Genomic DNA, 21,682 nt, shown 5'->3' with positions numbered 1-21,682 from the left:
CAGATATGCATCTTATAAAAACCCGAGACAAGCAAGACTTCCAAAAGCAAGCCCCTTGGCATGGGGCAGAGAACACAGAAGGGGACTATAGCTTACTGGTTTGGGTGCTTAGGCAAACAGACTTAAATACCATATTTTAAATACTTTTTTTAAACATTTATTTATTTTTGAGAGACAGAGAAAGACAAAGCATGAGTGGGGAAGGGGCAGAGAGAGAGGGAAACAGACTCTGAAGCAGGCTCCAGGCTCTGAGCTGGCAGCACAGAGCCCGACACGGGGCTCCAACCCACAAACCGCGAGATCATGAACTGAACCGAAGTCAGCACTTAACTAACTGAGCCACCCAGGCGCCCCTTAAATACTTTTTTTAAAAACTTTCTTTTTTAACCTATGTTACATAATGAACAGCTTTTCAGGTGAAAATAAATAGATTGTCTCCTTATTTTCAACTGCTGAATATAGTATTCTCTTAGATGGATATTTCATTATTTAACTTTAGGTATTGTTAAATTGAAGTAAAGTATGTATGTGAGGAAAAGGCAGGGTAAAAGGCACAAAATAGAATAAAAAGTGACCCTTCTTTCCCCTACCTCTACCCACAAAGCCCGACAATCCAAAGTCAACCACAACGAACAGTCTCTGATTCTAGTTATTTGGTGGCCAATGTTTACTATGTTATATAATATACTTACGTCCCTCTTTCTTCATTTCTGTATTTATCTATTAACTCCCTGCTATGAAAGCCAGGGAAGTTAGCACACATTCTCCCCTTCCAATTTGAATTAGTTTGATAATTTTTATTAAACCATGTTTGACATTATCTATTTTTAATATATAGTATTATATAGAATATGGTGTTGGGGCGCCTGGGTGGCTCAGTCGGTTAGGTGTCCGACTTCAGCTCAGGTCATGATCTCACGGTCTGTGAGTTCGAGCCCCGCGTCGGGCTCTGTGCTGACAGTTCAGAGCCTGGAGCCTGCTTCCGATTCGGTGTCTCCCTCTCTCTCTGCCCCTCCCCCACTCACACTCTGTCTCTGTCTCTCTCAAAAAAAATGAATAAACATTAAAAATAGATATTTTAAAAATAACAAAAAGAATATAGTGTGTATACATTACATGTTCTACACTATATAGCACATAGTACTACATATAATTAACTCTATGTTTTATTTATGTAGTGTAATAGCGGTTTTACAGATTTAGAAGATTTATAGTCTATCACTGTAGTTCTCTCTGCATTTCAACTATACGTTGATTGTAAGATGGAAATATTATCCAACCACAGAACTGAATAGTGTGATTTGACCAGGGAAAAGGAAATGGAACCCTCTACATTACAACTTGGCTGCTGCAGTAGAATCTTCCAAGCCCCCAGGGGTAACCGCCCACACTTCATTCCCATCTCCCTCCCACTGGGTCACATCAGGTTGCCACCATCTTATGTATACGCTGCCCTCTTCCTCTGATTCCTCTGTTTTACTGGAATACCCCGCTAATTATTTCTGATATTGATGGGTGGGAAATAAACTCTGAGTTCCTTCATGTCCAAAACAGGCTTTATGTTGTCTTCAAACTTGATGCATAATTCGATTGAGCTCAGAATCCCATATCAAAACCTTCTTCTTTTAGGTCTTGAAGACATTGTTCTACCGTCTTCCTATTTCCAATCTTGCAATGAGAACTTATGGAAACATTCAATTTTCTCTTCTTTTGCAAGTTTGAGAATGTCACCACTGTGTGTTTGATTTTGTTTGCACCTTTCTTTTTTTCATTACCCCTACTCAGGCCTTGGGACCACTTTCAACCCGAAATAGTCACCTGCCTTGCTTCAGCTCAGGGATATGTTCATTTCATTATTCCTTTGTTTGTCCTGCTCACTTGTCTGTTTCCTCCTGGAACTTCCACTGCCCAGCACAGAGCCTGGTGCATAGTAGGCACTCAGTAAATGATTATCGAATTTGTTCCTTGGGACCTGGGTTCTAGTTAGGTCCCTATATTCAACTCACTGCATAGACTTGGACAAGTTTTCTCATTTGAGCAGAGAAGTCAGACCTCATGACTGCTCAGGATGCTTCCACTCTGCCAGTCCTCTGACAGTCCGCCCTGGAGCCCGGAGTCCCTGCTGCTCCTTGGATTGGAGAAAAAACTGAGGAGTGAGAAGGGAGGGGAAGGCAGAGGTTGGGCAGGAGGGCAGCCACAGCGGCCAGCCTCCCACTACCGACATTTCCCCGAGCCTTTCATCTGCTCAGCATCCCCTGCCTGTCCCCCTTGGGGACCTCTCTCCTTGACCTTCCTGATCATTCTCAAATGGGCCTCTTTTCCTCTTCATCTCCCTGCTCCCTACACCTTCTCAGCTCCCCTCCACACACAGGTCCCATTAGCAAAATAATCTCTGTCCATGGCAAGTGTCTCATTAAGTGAGATCTTTTTTTTTTTTTTTTTTCACTTTTATGAATTCCCGCACAAAGAGACTTCCCTCCACAATACTGCACAGCAGATGCTTTGACCTGAGACAGCCAGGCCCTAAAAAGAGAAGAAAGATTAGAGCGGCCTGCCAATAGCTCGCATATGCCCCAGACTTAGGCTACCTTGTACCCTGGGGGAGGCATCTTTGGTGAGAATTCTCACTTGCCCCTCTTCCCCACCCCAGATACTGCTCTGGGAGCAGACACCTCACACGCAGCTCCCCTGACTGCCTAGACCGACCTGCTCTGGACAGAACCTCTAGATCTGGGAGCCAAGATGCTTTGCTCCTTTTCCCTGAGAGGGCCAGAAAATGGAAGATCCAGATTAACAAGAGCTCAGATCCCAGAAGATCATCCTCTGTTCTAAGTCAGAGAATCCTAATTGGTCCCCAAGGGCCAGAGTCTACTGGGCAAAATTGTCTTCTCTTCTTCCATCCCCTGGTCCTTGCCCTGCTATGACGAGTGGGGTCCCCTCTTACTGGAGAGAGAAGAGGGGGAAAGTAGAGGCCCAAATTTGAACTTCAAGTCCACAAAGATTCTGTACTGAAGTCAGGACTCTTTCTTTCCACTGGGGGACCACCATGATAGAATGTGAGTTGGCATTGCAAAAGGCAGAATTAAGGTTGGAGGTGAGTTATACTTTTCAGACAAGTTAATATGAAACACTTCTTGGTGCCTGAGTGCAGTAGAAAGGGCCAGCATATGAGTAAAGGTTTCCCTATTAGAAGCCAGAGAACTACAGACCCCTTTCCAAGGCTGGAGTTTAAAGGGAATGGGGCTCGACAGGGGACAGGCAGGAGCCAGTGGGAAGTGGAACACAGCTCTGGTCCTCTGCACTTCTGTTTAGCTGCTGCCTGCTTGGGAGGCTGTGGGGAATAACCCCGCTGCTGGCCTGCAAAGATGTCCTCATTGGCCACCCATTTAGATGGCTGCCTGGAGTCCCTCTGGGCTGAGAGGGGAGGGTGGGCAGGAAGGAGCTTCTGCAGGGGGATAAAGCTAGAACCTGGGGAGACAGGACAAGAGATGGGATGCCCCCTAAGGATGAGCTGCCCCAACTTGCAAAAACCAACACTGCTCCACTGGGCAGGCTTTCCAAAGATACAGCCAGGTGCCTCTTCACCTGTGAGTCGTGGGTACACGTTCCCCCCTCCCCCAGAGCAGGGGCTTCTTTGCAGCTGTGGGTGGTCCCTGGAAAACCATGGGTGGGCTGGGGAAAGAACTGCAAGGGGAGATGTGGAGAGCAGGCGGACAGTCACCGGCGCCCTCCCTTCCAGCCCACCCGGCCCCACCTGGGCTGCCCCACCTGGGCTGCCCCACCTGGGCCGAGCAGGGCCCAAGGGTCCGGCTGACAGGAAAGAGACGCTGACGGAATCACAGTCAATGTGAGTCAGAGCCCCGGCCCTGGTGCCACAGAGTGTGGGGTCAGCCTACAGGCAGGCCCTGCTTTCGCTCTGCACGAGTCCGGAGAGCCGTGCCCCCAGACAGCTAAAGCACATGACCCAATTACCACTTACGCATCACCTTTTGGATGCAGTCTTCAACCTTGTACTTCTGTCGTTTCCTATTCATTCTTTAATTTTGTTCTTTCCCTTCATAATTGAACCCACAGTCCAGTGAGTCTACGACGGAGACTCAAGATTTGCCTCTTTCAGCACGCTTAATGTTCTCCATGTTTGTCTCAGTGGTATTATGTTTACGAGACCCCTACTTCTTATAGCTGGTATCAGCACTTCCAGTTTTCCACCTTCCACTCGTTTTTATGAAATAATGAGAGCAAAATGCAATAAAATATTTAAATAGATGTGCGCACACGCTGCCGTCCAAAGATGACAGGGCTGGCAGAAGCGAACTGCTGTCTAAGTGGAAGCACCTTCCAAAGGCGTGAAGTGCGTGTGCATTAATGGAGGCACAGACGCCCAGATTTGGCATTCGGAGGACGTTTAGGGGGACTGCTAGAATATAATTCGTGGAAATGCAGGGCATGTGAAGGTGAAAGGGCAGCCTGTAGTGGATGGCCCAACTCAAAGTCAGTAGCTTGTTTCTACACTCGTCCTTGCCTTTTCTGTACTTCCCCAATTCCCTGGGGGCCTCTCTCCTCCTCTGGGTTTCCAGCCTCCACCCTGGGACTTCTAGGTTAAATGTTCAGAATCTGAAAGCAGACCGGGCGTCACACTGGGAAACTTCCTCAGCCGCACTAAGCCTCAGTTTCCACGTCCATGAATGAGGACAGCCATCATGCCTATGCCATAAGGTGGCTGGGAAAAAATAAACAAGGTTATGTGCATCAGAAGCTTAGCATAATGCCTGGGGCGTGGGGAAAGCTCAATGAACAGCAGCTGTTATTAATTGCATTTACCATCTCACCCCTATCAAAATTTGCTCCAGGGAAACACACTCATTCTCACTGAGGTGTAAGTGACTGCTGGAACTTGAAGAGCTATCTTTTCCAGATTTGTTTGTTTGTTTTACATTTTAACAGGAAGCCAAAGAAATTAAATTGTAACTGTGTATATATTCAAGCTCCATGAAGAGATAGAGCTTGTGAAATCTCTATCTCATAAGATTTTTTCCCCCTAGAGAGGAAAGGCAAGGAAGAGCCATGATCTGCTCCACCAGGGAGCACAGGGTTCGATGGGCAAGATAGGCCATGTGGATGGGAAGCAGATTTTCCATAATATAGAAACACACGTAGTGATCATCCATGCTCTACTTCTCCTTCATGGAAAAGTAGAGTTTTGAGCAAAATTTTGATGAAGGAAAGGACGTGAGAGTGTGATACAGAGACCTTGATGGCAGCTGAGAAGCACAGCAAAAAGCATGGAGGAAAACTCTCATTAGGTGATAGACAGCATATCTGTTCTCTGGGGCTTGAGTCCGGTTGGCAAAGCCCAGGAATGCGCTCTCTACCCAGCATCACTTTTTTGCACATGGCAGCCACTATCCTCCCTTCCCTGGGGCTCCCTTTCCTGACAGATGAGGAACACAGAGCCAGTGGGCCTGTCCTTGTTGCCAACAGCAGTGAGGCCAAGTTGAGGGAGGCCCCTGGGCATCCTTTCCCCCTTTCTTGAGTGGACCTCGTTGCTCTGGACTCTACCTGGTCTCCCTCCCTTCCATGAGCTGGGGAAGGAAGTATCAGGGATGAGTGGCTTTTCTATGATAAGCTGAGCCAGAGAGCCACTTGCTCCAACAACCCTGACTCTTCACCATTTCTTTCTGGAGGCCATTAAAAAAAAAAAAAAAATGGAACCAGGTATCATCCAGCCAGAGGACATGGTATGGTTCTGAGGACCAAAAGGAGCCTGGCTGACCCCCTTAGGATCCTCTGGTTCCAGGAGAATCTGAGAGCATCACAAGGGACAGATGGGATGGGAGTCAGGGTCCCTTATCTCTATGGATGCCACCCTCCTCACAGTCCTGTTGCCCCACCCCCCTCCCAGCCCACTCTTGCTTTCCTTCCTCTTTCCAGCTCCCCAGGAGTGCTATCCTCCCTGTGTGCCTGCCTCAGAGAAGAGAAAGATTTATGAGAGGGAGGTAACTGCCTCGCTCCTCCAAGAATCAGAAGCTCTCCTCCCATCTGGGATCCCCAGCATCTGAGCTGCTCCTCTGTCTCTGTTGAGTTGTGAGCCTCAGGGGCCCAGCCTGTGTTGTTTTCTCAGCTCTGTTCCCGAGCAGCGGCTGCCGTCAGCTCTTGACAAATAATAATAAACCTGGGGATCAGGTTTGTCGAGGGGGATTTCGGTCCCTGGGTTCATTTTTAGATTTGTGTGTGTGTGTGTGTGTGTGTGCGCGCACGTGCAGACAAGAGAGCATGTGATGGTGTCTTGGGGGAGCAGCCCAGGGCTCCCAGGTGCCCTGGCAATCCACCCTCACTATACCTGTGGAAGAGCTGGAGGGCTCTCCTCTGCCCCTGACCATCAGGGCTGCCTGCCTGTGTAAAAGAAAAGAGAAATAATTGAATGAAAGGCCTGTGACTCTCTCCTTTCCCTGTCCCTCCCCACCTCACCCACTCAGGCTATTTGGATGGAGTGGCTGGAAATGTAAAACAGAGGGCAGAATCCCAGCTCTAGGTTTGAGAGTTGCCTGAGTGATGGGTGGGAACTTGGCCACAGGCCCAGGGAGAGAGGCTCATTGACAGAACCTTCACATGGACTCCACCCCATGTGGCAACAGCATGACCCACCCACCACCCGCCCCCCACCCCCCCCCCCCCGCCTCCATTCTTGAGGTGTAGCACCAAGGGAGATGTTTCCTGGAAGGGGAAAAATGTTCCAAGTCAGGCATCGCTGCTGGCAAAAGCTGGCCCCAGCCATAGGTGAGTGTGAAATTTAGGACCCCAACATGGTGCCCCTGTGGGTTAGAACAGCACCCACTTTCAGCAGTTTGGAGGTGGCCATTGGAGGTCATTGCTGCAATCCCTGCCTCCAGGCAGGTGAAAGCGCAAACCACTTACCTGTGAGGCACATGCAAGGGCAGCGCTTACCCTTATAACCAGCATGCTTCTCCCCCCCCCCCCCCCCGCAACCTTTCTGTTTTTTTGTTTTATTTTGTTTAAAGGAACCAAAGGGGGAAAAATTGCCAAGTTGTGAAGTGCTTTAAGAGGAGAGGAGAATCTTCATCAAAATGCTAAAAGCTGGAGGGGGAGAGTAATGTGAAAACTCTTGCCTGCTATTTATGGGATTGATTCTCAGATCAAGAAGAAGCAAGCAGTCAGATGAAAGGAATTATTGTTAAAGCTCCTCGGTAGGAAGATCTAATGGACAATTGCTGCTATCAGGGGGAATTAAATTGCTGTTTCAGTTTGTAAAATATATCAGCAGCTTTTTGAAGCCGGGAAAGGTGTGACAGCCCAGGCAGGGAGGAGAGGGGGTTCTGTCACTTTCTGGCCCTGGCGTGGGGAAGCAGGAGGCAGGCAGGAAAGAGGGCTGGAGCAGAGCATGAGCATGAGCTGCTATCCTAACTCTGACCCTGGTCCATGTGTTTGAAGACAAATTGAAAAACAGCTAAACTGGGGGAGTCGAGGGACAAAGCAGCAGCCCTGATGTGCCCAGAGTCTGGGCCCTGATGTGCTCAGAACCTCATGTGTCAGAGAGGCATGGCAGGAAGCAATAGGTCCAGATGGGGGCTCGTGTCTGGGAAAGCTGGTCAGGGGGTGATGTGGGTCTTTGATTGCCAGCAGCCCCACTCACACCCAGGGCGGAGTCGAATCCTCTGCCTTCCATGACCACTGAGCGTCCCATCACTAAACTGAGTGCACAGAGGGATCCAGTGTGGATTAAAAACAAAAACAAAACAAAACCTCTCCTCCTAGAATGGGGTCTCTAGGCTTGGGTCAGTGAGTGCACAAATGACCTGCTGACCCAGCCACACACACGGAAGACATACTGCTATTCAGGATAAAGACCAAACCACAAAATGGCTTCAGGAGCGGGGAGTGGAGAGGAGTGGAGGCCCTTGGAAGGAGGACCACAGCCGTCTGGAAGAGACTATACTCCTGGTATAGGGGAGTGGAAGGGTCCCTGCCTTCTCTGATTTCACAGAAGGCTCTTACCCCTTCCAAAGACCATTTGCCCCCTGTGGCAGTTAAGGGCTGAAGGAGGAGAGAAAAGTGGGGAGAGAGAGACATTTTCACATCTCCCAGGGAGTCAGAAGCCAGCAGTCCTAGTTAAAGCTCACGCTGGCTTCCGCTCTGTCTCCACTCTGTTCCCTGGAGACCAGCATCATAATAATAGGGCATGACCTGGTACCACCGCCCAAGTAGGCTTCCCAGAAAGGTAGCAAATGATAATTAGTTCAAAGAGCTCTGGTGGCTGAGGAGTCTGAGTTGCCTGCTGTCTTGCTGAAGTCACTAGAGAATTCTTTCCTATCGAGGGTCCCAGGAACCAAGCAGGAACCAGAGGGGCACCAGGGAAGTGGCCTTCCTGGCTAGGGCATTCTGCAATGACTTGGGCTCCATGCCAGGTGCAGTATCCCTGGGGACCTGGGTCATGGTGGAGCGGTGGCTCATTTTGGAGCTTCAGCCAGCCAACCTTCAGGACAGTAGTGAGCAGGGGTCTGATCCCGAGTGCAAAGCCTGCTTGGTTCCCCTCCTGCCTGTCTGGCCTTCAGTAACAGAGACACAACTATTTTCCAGTCTCCCACACCCCACTCTGGACCTGCTCTGCTCTTAGCACACTGGAGGACTTCCATTTGCCCCCAGCACCCACGGTCAGAAAGACGGGGGCAAAACAACGTCCACCAGGCCACGGCATTCCTGTCGCCTGAATCCTCCGGCCCCTGTGCTACCACCCAGTTCCTACAGCACCTGGTCCAGCATTTGGTGGGCTCCTGGGGGGCTGGCCCCTTCCCCTTCATTCCTCAAAGGCCCTTCACTTCTCCCTCGCTTGCAAACAGTGACCTTCTCAACCAGACCTTCTCAGATTTTACAGCTTCACAGCCCACAGGTACATCCTCCCTCCCACCTCTGTCTTCTCCACCATTCCTGCACTGGTCCCGCCCTGTCACTGCCCACCGTTGACTCCATAAACCGGGCACAGTGACCATCGTGCTTCAGATTTCTAGCCCTTCCAGGGTTTCGCAAAGAAATCTGGGGTGTGTGTGTGTGTGTGTGTGTGTGCGCGCCCCTGCATTTCTTTAGATAAATCCACAGAGTCACATGAAATCAGTGACAGGTTGACACCGTTATTTCAAGATTCATCGCTCTGAGTTGCCAGCACAGGAGACCTAGCCAACTCCTTCCCACCAACAACACTTTTTTTCCAAGCATAATTTATAGCAGTGGGGTGAATTTGTTTCCAAAAGATGAATATCACACTATCAGCAACAGCTGCCTCTCATTTTTATTTGTTTTTAAATTTGACTCAAAGTCCAATTCTCTATACACATCCGAAGCTGTAAATCCTAAGGCGACTGATTACATGATTTAGTAAACAGGTTATATTATATAATGCAATTAAAGTGGGGCTCCGAGGTGCCACCTACAGGCGGCTCCTGGGAAGGGAGCTGGGCCAGAGACCATCATTTTGGAGGCGGCTCTAGGCTGAAGGAAAATAAACGGGATTGCGCCAGGGTTGAGGCGGCTGCTCCTGAGGGAGAAGTTGCAGCCAGCCAGGTTACTAATGCAGCCTTTTGGTCCCTCCTGCTGAGTTCACTCTGTTATTTCAGCCTCCTGCAAATCTGTCTAGACGTCAGAACCCAGGCCTAGGCAGCCGCTCAGAGGGGCCGGCTTGGGGTGGTGGAGGAGAAGGGGGGGATTGGGAACCACCTGGGGCTTCTGGGCAGGGGGTGCTGAGGAGAGCTCCTGGCTCTCTGGCCTCAGGGTTCTCCTCCCTCCCTCTCAAATGGGAAGTGAGGTAGAGAAGGCTCCAGCTTGGCTAGCCTTTGGAATGAAACTACAACCCAACTATTTCCATCCCCTCAACAAAGCTTGTGTTGAGGGCTAATGATGGGCAGAGATTTTCAGACTATTCTGGTGAAACCCCCCAGTTTGCAGTCCGAGAGGGGAAAGAGGCTTGTACTAGCCACAAATAAGTGGCAGAGCTAGATAAGGAATCCAGACCTGTTGACCCTAAGCACAGGCAGGGTCATGGGCAAATTCATGGGAATTTGCAAAAGAAGAAATTGAGGCCCAGGCAGGGGGCAGGACTTCCACAGCCTCTATGTGTAGCAAGGCAAGGAAAATAATGAAAATACTGCTGGTGTGTGTCAGAGGACAGAGGAGAAGAGCTTCCAGGGGCCCCTCTGCACTGTGTCTTAGGAAGGAAGGGAGGGAAGAAGGGAAGGAAGGGAGGGAGGGAGGGGGGAGGGAGGGAGGGAAAACCCAGGGTCCATGCTCCCTCCCATCACCCCTCTGCCCTAAACTACAACACTCTTCAGATGAATCAGATTCTGGGGCCTCAAGGATTCTAGCTTCTCCAAAGAACTTTTGTAAGACTGGGCCGCGAATAACTGGGGAGAGGAGCGGGGACTTTCTTCCCTGGACACTAAGAGAGAAACTGGACCAGAAGGGGGTGGGAGCAGAGATGGATGATATAAACAGGACTATCAGAGTCCAGAGGGTAGAAATACATCCACACCTTGTCCTGTGCCAAGCATCCACCCAGTCTCCCGTCTGGGGCAATGAGGTGCGACAGTGAAGAGCCGGAGGGAAGCTGGTCCTGTCCCCCCTCCTACCGGATACACTGTAGTCTCAGCTAGGGTCAGAGGGCAAGCACAAATGCTGTTGGGCCAGCTGGCCAGAGAGTTCCCAATTAGACTTTGTTTCTCATCCTTGAGGCCCTGAGCCCCCAACCCCGGCACCCTAGCCCAATTACTGCTGGGCAGCATTAACCCCTTGGTGCCCCAGGCCGTTAATGGAATGTTAATTGGTCTAATGGGTTTCATGTCAACAAGTCCTAATGAGCTCCTTCCTAACGAGCTTGCTATTTTTTTTCTAAGCCTGTTTGTCAACACACTGGAGTTTGGGCTACAGACCCAGGGCCTCACCTTGCAGGGCAGGGGGGAAGCAAGAGTTGAGGAGACAGAGGGAGTGGATGCTCTAGGGCTGCCCATTCCTACTTCCTAAAGGGGTATCTTTTTGTGCCCCCTCAGCCACCCACAACCCATGCAACATGGCCTTCCTCAGCTCCTGAGCTCTGTAAAATGGCAGTGTTAGCTCCTTTTGATAATATCAGTGACACAAATTATTGCTTCTTGGATATCATTGTGGGGTTGAATGTTGCATCAGGGTTCTCCCCCCCCCCCCCATTGGCTGTCATATAATAAAGGTTTTCAGCACTAAGAACAATCTTTTGACACGAGCCTCTCTTCGATGGCATATTTCTCTGTGGTAAATCAGTGCTCGGTGTCCTCCATTTTGCAATCTTGGCTGTGCTCCCTCGAGTGCCCTGGTGTCTGGTAACAGAGTGCTGAGGCCTCTGGACAGGGTGGAGCAGCCTCTCCGGCCCACTGACAAATGCTAGAACCCTTTCCAAATCCCCAAAGAAAGTTCAAAAAGGGCCAGGCACCCAGCTATTGCTTAAGGAGCAGCCCGCACCCAGCTGTGGAGTCTCACTGGGTCCAGTTTCAGAACAAGAGAAGTCGGATTCCCATGTTCCTTTCCAGGGTGGTTCCAAATGGCCCCTCAGCCCCCCAAACCAGCGGGGTTTCCCAAGGACCAATGGGGGGGGGGGAGTGCATATGCGTGTGGAATGGTGAGAAGAAAAGAGCAAGCTTCCCGAGATGGGCATGGGGTCTCCCCCAGTGTCTTGTTACCAGAGGCTTCTGTGCCTGAGTGAGCACAGAACCAACGAAACTTAAGCCCCTGATGAAAAGGCCTCCTGTTCTCTGGCAGGAGAAGCCCCCAGAGGGCAATGGGTTAGTGGCCTAGTGGCCTGTGGTGACCCCAGAGAGGGGGAGGGGAGGGGCAAAGGCCATCTGGGTCCTCAGAAAATTGTTCTTGTGTCCTCTGGTGAGGCAGGTCTGGCCCCTGCTCACAGCCTGACAGACTCCAGACTGAAAAATCTCCCCTCAACCTTGGCAGCCGTGGTTGTTTCTGGGTGCAGACCGCTTTTCACCATCTCTCCTTGCAAATATTTCTAGGGACAGCAACTCTAAAGTGCCCCCACCTCCCATTCATTGGACAGTGAACAAAAGAATGCAGATTAAAGACTCTATTTAGCCCCAATCCTCCTCATGGAGCGTCCTCTGCTTTGCCTTTAACTGACTTTCTCATCCGTGGAATTAGGTTACCCCAAGACCCAAACCTGAGGTTAAAGGGAACTAGTTGCCCCTAAGAGGGGAGAAAACCGCCTAGAGGGAGCTCCCACCCCAGACTCTGCCCCCAGGCTCCCTCTTCTGGGGGCTGCTGGCACTACAGCACCACGGTGGTTCGCTTTTCCGGGGGCCAAGGATTGGCACTCTTTGGAAGAGGTCCTCGAGGCAGGTCCTGAGGCCCCAACCAAAGTTTCCTCATCTGCCAGAGTTCCAGGAAAGGCTGAGCCTAACACACCCCTGAAATATCGCTATTTCCTTTTGTCCCTCTAGGTCCAAAAGAGAGATTCCACACCCATTTCAATATCTCAAAAGTCTTAATTCTGGACGTTTCTTCTGACATCACAAGGAGTCTCTATCCTCTTTTTTCCTCGGGAACCCTTTTCACTCTGCTCTTGCCTTCCTTGGATGTTTATTGCCACCCAAAGACCCAGCCATGAAAACAGGCATCGGTTCTCCCAGTCCTGAAGTGATGGGCTCCTGAGGGCTCATTTCTGAGACTCTGTGAAAATAAAGAATGGTCTGGGTGCCGTGTGTGTGTGTGTGTGTGTGTGTGTGTGTGTGTGTGTTTGTGAGAGAGAGAGAGAGAGAGAGAGAGAGAGAGAGAGAGAGAGAGAGAGATGGGGAGACCCTGAGTGTTTTTATTGCACAGATATCCCAGTGGCCCGTCATCTGAAGTAAGGCCAGGGTAGGTGAGGTGTGGGTAGCAGTGAGGCCACATGGAATCCCCTGCAGTCACAGAAAAAGTCCTCTCTTCCTACACTGTCTCCTCTGGAACCTCCATTTCATTTTCCTCTTCCCCGCTGGACCATCACCTCCCCGACTGATAACACTCCTCGGAGAGATCTTGCCTCCTGTCATTTATTCAACCACACCTCCTGGCTCAGTCCTTTGCATGTAGTTGACACTTGATAAATAGTCCTTGAATGAGCACCTAAATTTCCAGTGCATTGCGCACTTAAGGTCAAAGCATGCCTGGTGCTTCAGAGACTCAGTTCAGGCCAGGCTTTCTATTTTCTCCTCTTCCTGAAAAATAACCAAAACAATACCCACACATTTTCTCTCTCTCCCTCTCTCTCTCTCTCTCTCTCTCTCTCTCACACACACACACACACACACACACACACACACACACCCCACAGGGTCCTGGAGACCAGCCCCCTTCCCTTAGGCAACTCCAAAACACCCTCAAGTTCCCACAGAATTCAGGTATGTGAAGATTTCAGAAGACCTCTAGGACAGGTGTGGGAGGGCACCGTGGGAAGAGGGTGGGGCCCCTGAGGGCCCTCAAGGAGAGGGGAGGAAGGGTCTGAGTCTGTGTCACAAATGTTTCTAGCTCATTATCACCCTCCAGCCCGGGAGAAAGACAGGTCCCTTGCCCCACAGAGGTTCTTAGGAGTTTCCAGGCCCCACGGTGGACAGGCCTGCATCAGGCAAGTAGCCGCTGCTTTCCAGCGCTAAATATTTCAGGGCATCTGCTGGAGCTAAACAGCTTTCCGGGCATTCTGTTTCCTTGGGTGGTATTTCCAGGCTGTCTCCACTTACAGCACTACATTCTAGTTCAAGAAGTAACCTTGAGGTCCAGCAGGGGCAGCTCACTTACTGGTGATGGGAAGGGGGTAGTACAGTGGAGGACACAGGGAACAGGAAACCTGGAGATTTTGGTCCAATCCCTGCTTCACTGCACACACACACACACACACACACACACACACACACATTATTCCTCTTGGCCTCTGTCTCCTCCTCTATAAGGAGGGCGTGGACTTGGTTCTGACTGCTCTTCTGGCCCCCGATGCCTGGGACGCTATACTGAACCAAGGCTAAGGAGTCTTACTTAATAGAATGTTGCAGAGACATCCATATGTCCATAGTCACAAGCACACACCTAGAAAATTTCGGCAAGTGACGGGGCGCTCACCCGGGATCTCAGATGTTCCCCTGCCTCTTTCCCTTCCCGGCAGAGCTCCAACGGGTTACCCCCTGCTGCTGGCTCCACCCTCCAGTCAGAAGAGCCGACCTGCGCCCCACCTCTCTCTTCGGCCGCTAGGGGGCGTGGCGAGCACACCTGGGAGGGGTTAGTCCGTGCTCGCAGACCCCGGGGCGGGGAGGTGGGGTGGAAGTGGAAGGGCGTGAGGCCTCCTGCCCCTGAGAGCGCAGGTGGCTGCTCCAGAAGCCTGGGGAAGGCCGTGCCCTGTGGGATACCCGAATGGCCGCCAGTGCCCTGTGCTGCCACCGGCCAAGCCCAACCCCTTCCCCCACCTCCGCCAGGACCCAGCTGATGCTGAACAAAGCATGGTTGCGGTTGCACAGGTTGTTTCACGTGCGATTTGAATATCGTTTCTTTCAAGTCAAAATAGCACAGCAAGCCCCTCCCCACCCAGGCCTCTCCCCCTAGTTCTCATTTGTTCCCCTAAAGGGCCTCCAGCCTTTGCTGTATATCCCGTCAGTCCAGGTGGCCCAGCCTGAGGAAATGTCGAGCCGGCCGGTCCCCAGGGCTCCCTGCGCTCAGCGTATTAACGGTGCGGCCCCCTTTCTCCTGCCACAGATCCTCGATGTGAATCAATCCCATGATGCAACATGCCTCCCCAGCCCCCGCTCTGACGATGATGGCCACGCAGAATGTCCCTCCCCCACCCTACCAGGACAGCCCGCAGGTGAGTGTCGACTGACCAGATGACGGGGAAGGGGGTGCGGTGGCCTTCCCCCGGGCGCGGGAAAGAGCTAGGCCTCCCTCAGCTGTATCCTGGCCACTCTGGGTTCTTTCCCCCGCCCCACTCTGGAGAGCCGGCAAACACACACCCCTGGAGGTCATGTCATTGCATCTGACAAAACCAGGTTCAGATCCGACTTGAGTAGCTCTGTCACCAGCATCTGGGACCCTTGTCTGGGGCACCCAGTCATGGTCTTGCCCCCACCCCCCACCCTGCTCCCCACTCAGAGCAGATATCAGACAAATGCACGGAACCCCTCCCTCAGATCCAGATGTCGGTGAATCGCCTCTGCGTTTGAGTATCTGGGGAAACTTCTTAGAGGTTCCTTTGCACCAGATCCCCCCTTAACTGGTCACTGGAGCCCTTATCACTGGAGCCCTTCTCTGCCTGCCCATTCCAGGAATCGCCCTTCTGTTCAAGATTCTGTCTGCTTCTTTCTAGAAAAAGGCCAGGACTGTATCTCTACACTCTCCAGCCATTTCCTCCTGGTTCCCAGTTTCCATCCCCCAGCTCAGACACAGCAGCCCCCAAGTTCTTCTGAGACTCCATCCTGGTTGTATCTCTTGAGAAGGCGGCGTCTTTGTGCTGTCTTCCTGTTGTCTCCTCTCCTCCTTCTAGAGGACTGGCCCAGCTTTTGTGACTTGGGCTCCCCCAGTCCTTTAGACTGACACTTCAGATCCGTGCTTCCCCTGTGCGCACCTTTCTCCACACATGGTTTTCTGGAGACTCTGAGTTAGTTACGTGCTGGACTGTCACAGACGCCTCCACTCTCCGACCCTTACCTTCACTTTCTCCTATTTTCTCTACCTTGGTCCCTCAAGTCAGTATTAGTTCATTTGGTGTTTATTGAGTATCTGTAATATGAAATGTGGCCAGCTAGAACATTCATTCATTCATTCATTCAACAAACAGGCAGTGAGAGCCTACTGTGTGCCAGGCAGTCCTTCTCATGCTTGACCCAGCAGCTGGTCTTTGCTCTGTCTGATGTCCCTTGCTCCTTAGCATTTCACACATGGCCGTTTTGAGGGGCCACGTGGAAGATCTGTGCAGTGTGAAAAGGATATTAAGGTGCAGATGCAGGGGGGCAGGCTTTTGCTCACATTAGGTCCTATGACCCTGACACCCCCAGCCTAGTGTGAGCATATAATGGCTGCTCAATCCATCCCTGTCGCCCCCTCTTGCCCCAGGAAATCACCACATTACAGAATATCCAGCGTGTGGACCACCACCGACTCCTCTCCCCCTTGAAAATCCAAAAGCACTCGTCGTTCCCAGACCTTTGAGCACACGTCCTTTTGTCCCCATCCCTGTTCTAACATGTCAACGCCATGCTCCTTCCTGGGCTCTCCCCAACCTAGCCTCATATGCAGCAAACCCTCTGTCCATGTCATTAGCTTTCCACGAATGACCGTAGGCTCAGACTTGGCATTTACATGGTCCTCTATTTGAAAACTTCCAGGTGTGTGACACTATGTCCAGCCTTCCCCTCCATAGTCAGAATGAAGTACAGGAGGCCTGGGCTGTAGGGACCCAGGCACCTAGGGGTCATAATGGGGGACGAGCCTCATTCTCCCTCAGTGGACACAGACCGCATCCTCTCGTCTGCTCAGGCAGTGTTGGGGATCCCTGGGGCACTGATAAAGGGGCAGGAACTTTGGCTCTGTTTCTTTTGTCGTTGGATACTGCTCTCCTAGCTCCACAGTAGAAATGGGGAGTGGACACGGGGTCACTTCCTGTATTTAGCCAGCGGTGGGTGCAGAGGACTGCGTACACAAGGCTCAGGGACAGAGGACGCAGGGCCAAGAGCTCAGGGAGCATTGAACTGGCATAGCTTGTGGCTGCTGCCTCCCTCCTGCCCACCCCACGCCTGCAGGGGCAGCTGGGAGAAGTTTGGGTTTGGTGCGGATTAGCCAGAGAGCAGCAGCAGGACCCATGTTGTCTAAGCATGCTGATCCAGGTGTAGTTAAGAACAGGAGCCTGATTTAACTCTCAGCGCACAGTCGAGAACTAATACATCCCAGCTGCTGGGGGAGGTGATAGATGTGGGGCTGCAGCTCCTAGGCACTCGGCCCCCCAGAAGCCACCATTGAGCAGCCTTTTGAGGGAGGAACAGAGGCTCCAGCTCCCCGTCTAGAGCCTCAGAGTAGAAGCCCTGTGTGCGGACTGTCCCAAGGCTCTCCTCTCTGAGGAGCCACCACAACTTCGCCATTGAATATATAGTTATAGCAAAGGAATGCGTTGCCCTGAGGAAGCCACACATCTATTTGTAATCCCAAGCAAGGTCCAGGAAAGAAGTGTCTGACAGGAAGTGTCAGTGTCCATGGTAAAGTGACCAAGCCGAAGTCTGGGGTCCTTATGGCCTTAGCTACTCCACTGGGGAGTGGGAGTAGTCAGGGCAGAGATGGAATGGATGGGATGGAGGAGGTGAATGAGACCCCCAGGACAAAGACCTCTGACTCATGGGGAAAGGCACTTCTCTCCAGAGAGAGCTAGACTTTCATGTCAGTTGGCTTTGGGAGGCGGGGGGGGGGGGTGGGTCCGTTCTCCACACTTTCTGGGGGCTTCTGGAAGTGACTCCCACATAGGAGTGTCTTCAGTGTGAGTCTTCTGCTGGGGAACCTGCTCTGATCCTCCTACTGTCTTCCCTTTGTGCTGTCAAGAGGCTGAGCCCAGCTCCTCAGGGGACGCCCCGCTCCACTGCCCTCCTAAAGCTCATTATCCTAGAGAACCAACTGTTCTTTGACACTCAATGTCCTCAGGAAAGACAGGCCTAATAGGAACATGGGTCAGGCACACAGGGGAGTCACTTCCAAAATTGGGCTCTCTGGAAAGGGACTCCCCACTTCCTCCTATTCCTTTAGGTCTCATCCCATTACTTCTGGACCTGGTATGACTTGTTTCCTCAAGGCCTGGACAGATGAGCACATCTCTCTATCACCTCCTTGGAAACCCAGTTTCTTCTACAGGCAAAAATGGACAGTCTCTGATACGAAGTCCCCAAAATGAAAAAGGAAGCGAGAAGCAGAGCCCTTCCTCTGAGACCCACGCAATCGTTTTAATAATGTTCCCGTTGTGCTAAGGGCTAGCAATACTGAGCATAATCTATTCAAATGCACAGGAGAATCTCACTTTGGAAAATTAGGAATCTGCATTAAAAAATTCCCAAGCCCCGGACCTTCTTTATAATAAATTAGAATTTTTTTTTTTCAAGGCAAGTTCTTAACTTGGCAATTTCATTTTTGAAGTTTGGGGAATAAAGTTATTAAAAATGAGGGAGGTTTTTTTTTTCTTCCCATTTCAGGAGAGAACCGTTAATGGTTATGGCCCCATGCTATCTGGGCACAAGCCAAGTGGTATGATGGCCAAGCAGCTTCTGGCCCCATAGTTCCGTCTCAGTCCATCCTGGGGAAACTGTGATTACTTGTAAGGATGTCACTCTGTGTTTATTGTGCACTAAATGCAGACCATAAGTTAGAAAGATGCAAAACCAACAACCCACTGAAACCCTTCCTGTGGCCTGCTTCCTCCTTCTGGTGGCTTCTGCTTAACTTCTGTTAGAGCCGCAGCGCCCTCTATTGTCTAGCTACAGTACTTCGATTCCAGCATCAAGTCACTGAGTCCTTGATCCTCACTTTATGCCCTGAGAGGTAGGGGCAAGTCACTGGGGACTGTGGATTTCTACAATGATTGTTTAATGAAAACATTGTCTCCAGGGAGACGTGGCTATGAGCTAGGTGTGTGGTCCCCCTGTTCGGTACATGCTGTTAATTCCTACATCACTCTTTTTCCCTCTTCTGCATCTCTGCAACAGCCAGCCTGGCCATCTGTCACCTGGACTTTCCCAACCCCCTCCTCCCGCTGCCCCAACCCACTGCCACCCCACACCCCAATCTCAATGGAACTCTAAAAGTTGTGTTCTCTACTTTTCTCCCCTCCCAGCAAGTCTCCCCCACCCCCTCCCAACCCCCGAATCTTCAAGGTAACACAGTCACCTTCTCATTCCTTCTGGGCATATACCCTTCATTCACGTATTCTGTCTTCACCTCTGAACATCATTCAAGTTCTTCTACTTCCTGTAACACTCCACACGCAATGTCCACGCCAAGCAAAATTCTCCCTTCTGCAGTTCCATCGGCAAATTCAGGAAACCATTCGGATTTAACCGTGAAAGGAGTAGCTTCCCCTCCCTCACCTTACCCACACACACCAACCCCTGCTATCAGCAACCTCCCCCCACTCTTCCTCAAACACAGACACATACCTACCGTTCCACAAATATCTTTGCCCTTGGCTTATAGGCAAGACAAATATTTTATCTGGTCTATTTGTGTATGTATTCAATGTTTAGTATTCCTCTGTCTGCATGTCCCCGGCGTGTCGGGCTACATGAGCATTTGACCAGAAAGCAGACATCCCGGCAGGTCCCGGTCTGTCCCACTAGGTGCAGCCCCCTGTGGATGTGGGCACTCAGTTACCACTTTAGGAACAAACTGGTACGTAGGTAGCATGACTTGATGATGGGTGATATTAAAAATGTTTTGGCCATTCACCCAGGATTAGTGACCAGAGGGAGGCAAGGCAGGCCAAGTCAGAACTCTTCGATCAGGACCAGTATGGGAAGCTCATTTCAGAAGGAAGTCAAGCATGTGCTTGGGACCCTTTGGCATAAGCTGCGTTCCTCCATCCCCTTCCATCCTCCTGCCGTCCCCGGAGTGAGGAGACCGGTGCTCAGGCCCCAGAAGACTGTGCATGGAGATCTGGGGTCAGAAAGATGCTGTCTCACCTTTCCTTCAAGAGGAAGGCTAAGGCCAGGCCAGGCAAGACCCGCCTCTCTTCTCCCCCGCCCCCCCCCCCCCCACCAGGTACCTTCTTTCCCTCCCTCTCAGAGCACCGTTCCTACTGTTCCTACTCTGGGCAGAGCTAGGGGAGCTGACATCCTGGGGAAGCTGGATGGGCTTTGATCAGTCATTAGGATCCCCATGCTGGTTTCATTAGCTGGAGGCAGAGGGGGTGGCTGGGGCCCCTGGCTGTGAATGGCCCCCATCCAGGCCATGCAGCTGTGACGGGCAGCTCGAGTTCAGATGTTTTCACACTTTCCATTCCTCTCATCTCTTTAAGGGCTGGAGCCCCCTGCCTTGCAGGGCCCTCTGCTCAGCTGCCTGTGAAACACATTCACTTTGCAGCAATAGAGTTAATTCAGCAGCTTTGAAAGTCCCCCTAAGCCTTTTCTGTGGTTGTGATTGACGGCTCCCTCTGCCCCTGGGGGCAACACCCCAGGGACCATATGGGTGACCTGCCTTCCCTTGCTTTGACTCATCAAAATGGACTCTTCTCTTTCTTTTTTATTTTTTACTGGGTCTTTCTTCTCTTTGTGCACAGTGACCTCTCTCCCTGGCCTGCTTGGGCCACCCATGTTTTTAAACCGGACATGTCCCCAAACTCCAACTCACTCAAGACCTTCATTCCTCATTGTGGAAAAGGCAAAGCAGCCTACAGGTCTGACCAGGCGGGCCTTTGTGTCCCCGACTTAGGAGATGGTAAGCTTGCAATAGGACTTCTAAGCTCGTGAAGAAATGCTCCACTGGTCTTGTGTAGGTTTTTTATTTGATGAACTTATACCTCAATTCTGACATTTACCAAAAGCACAGAGATTTGATTGTCTATCCTCTCACCTCCAAGCAGTAGATGTGTGCCCCAGACAGCTACAAAAATAGTTAATGGCCCAAGTACACAAAGCTTAAAATAAATCAGGGAACAGGTGATCAAAGTCCGCAGCGGACCTGAGGAGCACTTGAACTTACTTTGCCTCCCTTTCCTGTGTGATTTTCTAGGAGCTGGGGTGTCTACATTGCCTAGAGAGAGGGGGATAGGTGAGCAAGGCCCCAGGGGTGCTTACTGTCCCTGGAGTTTGTGGTCTGGAGAAGTGGGATGACTCCACATGGCAGAAATTCAGGAATCCTAGGCCTTGGCCCAGCTGCACTGCTGGTGAATTACACACATTTAGGCCAGTCATTTCAGTAAGATTTCTTTCATCCACACATCCATTCAATAAATACTGAGAGCTTCCTGTGATCTTGCAGAACTTGTGCTAAATACTGGAGATATGAAATGAATAGTTCCTGCCCTAATGGAGCTTATAGTCCATTTCGGCCCTTGGTTTCGGCATCGGTAAAATGGGAATAACTGTGTCCTCCCTGCCTCACAGGATTGTTGAAAGTGTGGGCATGAAAAGCAGAGTACTCTTTCCCAGCCTCTTTTCCTCCATGACCCTGACATTGATTTTTCACTCATTCTCTTCTGTACATCTTCAGTAGCCAAGATTGCATTGAACTTTAATTCCTTTTTATTAGGAATATGATAGCAATATCAAATATTTGTTTCTAGCTGTAAACACACCCCCTTGCACACAAATGCACACACACACACACACACACACACACAGAGGCACATACCTAGCACACAGAGGCACACACACACTGGGATTCTGATATACCCACTAACTATACTGGAAATCACTGGTTTGGGACTGTCATATAGGTGAGGGTTCTCCAGAGATGGATGGGAAGGGTGGGGAGCAGACAGTTGCCAGGAAAGTGCCCAAGTGCCCTTTCAGATTTAAGTTCACAGCCTTCCTCCTATTAGCCACATGTCAGTAACACCCCAGAAGTGCAGACAGGGCCAGTGAACATTTTACAAGACTCGTTTTATAAACCACTGCCTACAAACCCTTTTAAAACTAATGAATTAACTAAGACC

General features: G+C 50.9%; 1 protein-coding gene across 8 annotated transcripts in view; it reads left to right on the top strand.

Annotated features, from left to right (window-relative positions):
• PKNOX2 (PBX/knotted 1 homeobox 2) overlaps positions 1-21,682 on the top strand; it is a 281,900-nt gene that overhangs the window by 188,086 nt on the left and 72,132 nt on the right. For 6 of the 8 annotated variants that reach the window (XM_053900302.1, XM_053900300.1, XM_053900301.1 and 3 more), the window contains one exon: positions 14,761-14,869. The exons of 1 other annotated variant lie outside the window; for it this stretch is intronic. In XM_053900302.1, the coding sequence (XP_053756277.1) occupies positions 14,783-14,869 (87 nt within the window). In that variant the 5' untranslated portion in view covers positions 14,761-14,782. Of the gene's footprint in view, positions 1-14,412; positions 14,526-14,760; positions 14,870-21,682 lie in introns of those variants that run through there. One more of the 8 variants, XM_053900304.1, reaches the window with a different exon arrangement.

Source organism: Panthera pardus, unplaced genomic scaffold (genome assembly GCF_024362965.1).
Source record: "Panthera pardus isolate Hobbes unplaced genomic scaffold, ASM2436296v1 HiC_scaffold_12, whole genome shotgun sequence".
In the NCBI taxonomy this organism is placed as follows: domain Eukaryota; kingdom Metazoa; phylum Chordata; class Mammalia; order Carnivora; family Felidae; genus Panthera; species Panthera pardus.
This window is presented reverse-complemented; position numbering and strand designations above follow the sequence as displayed.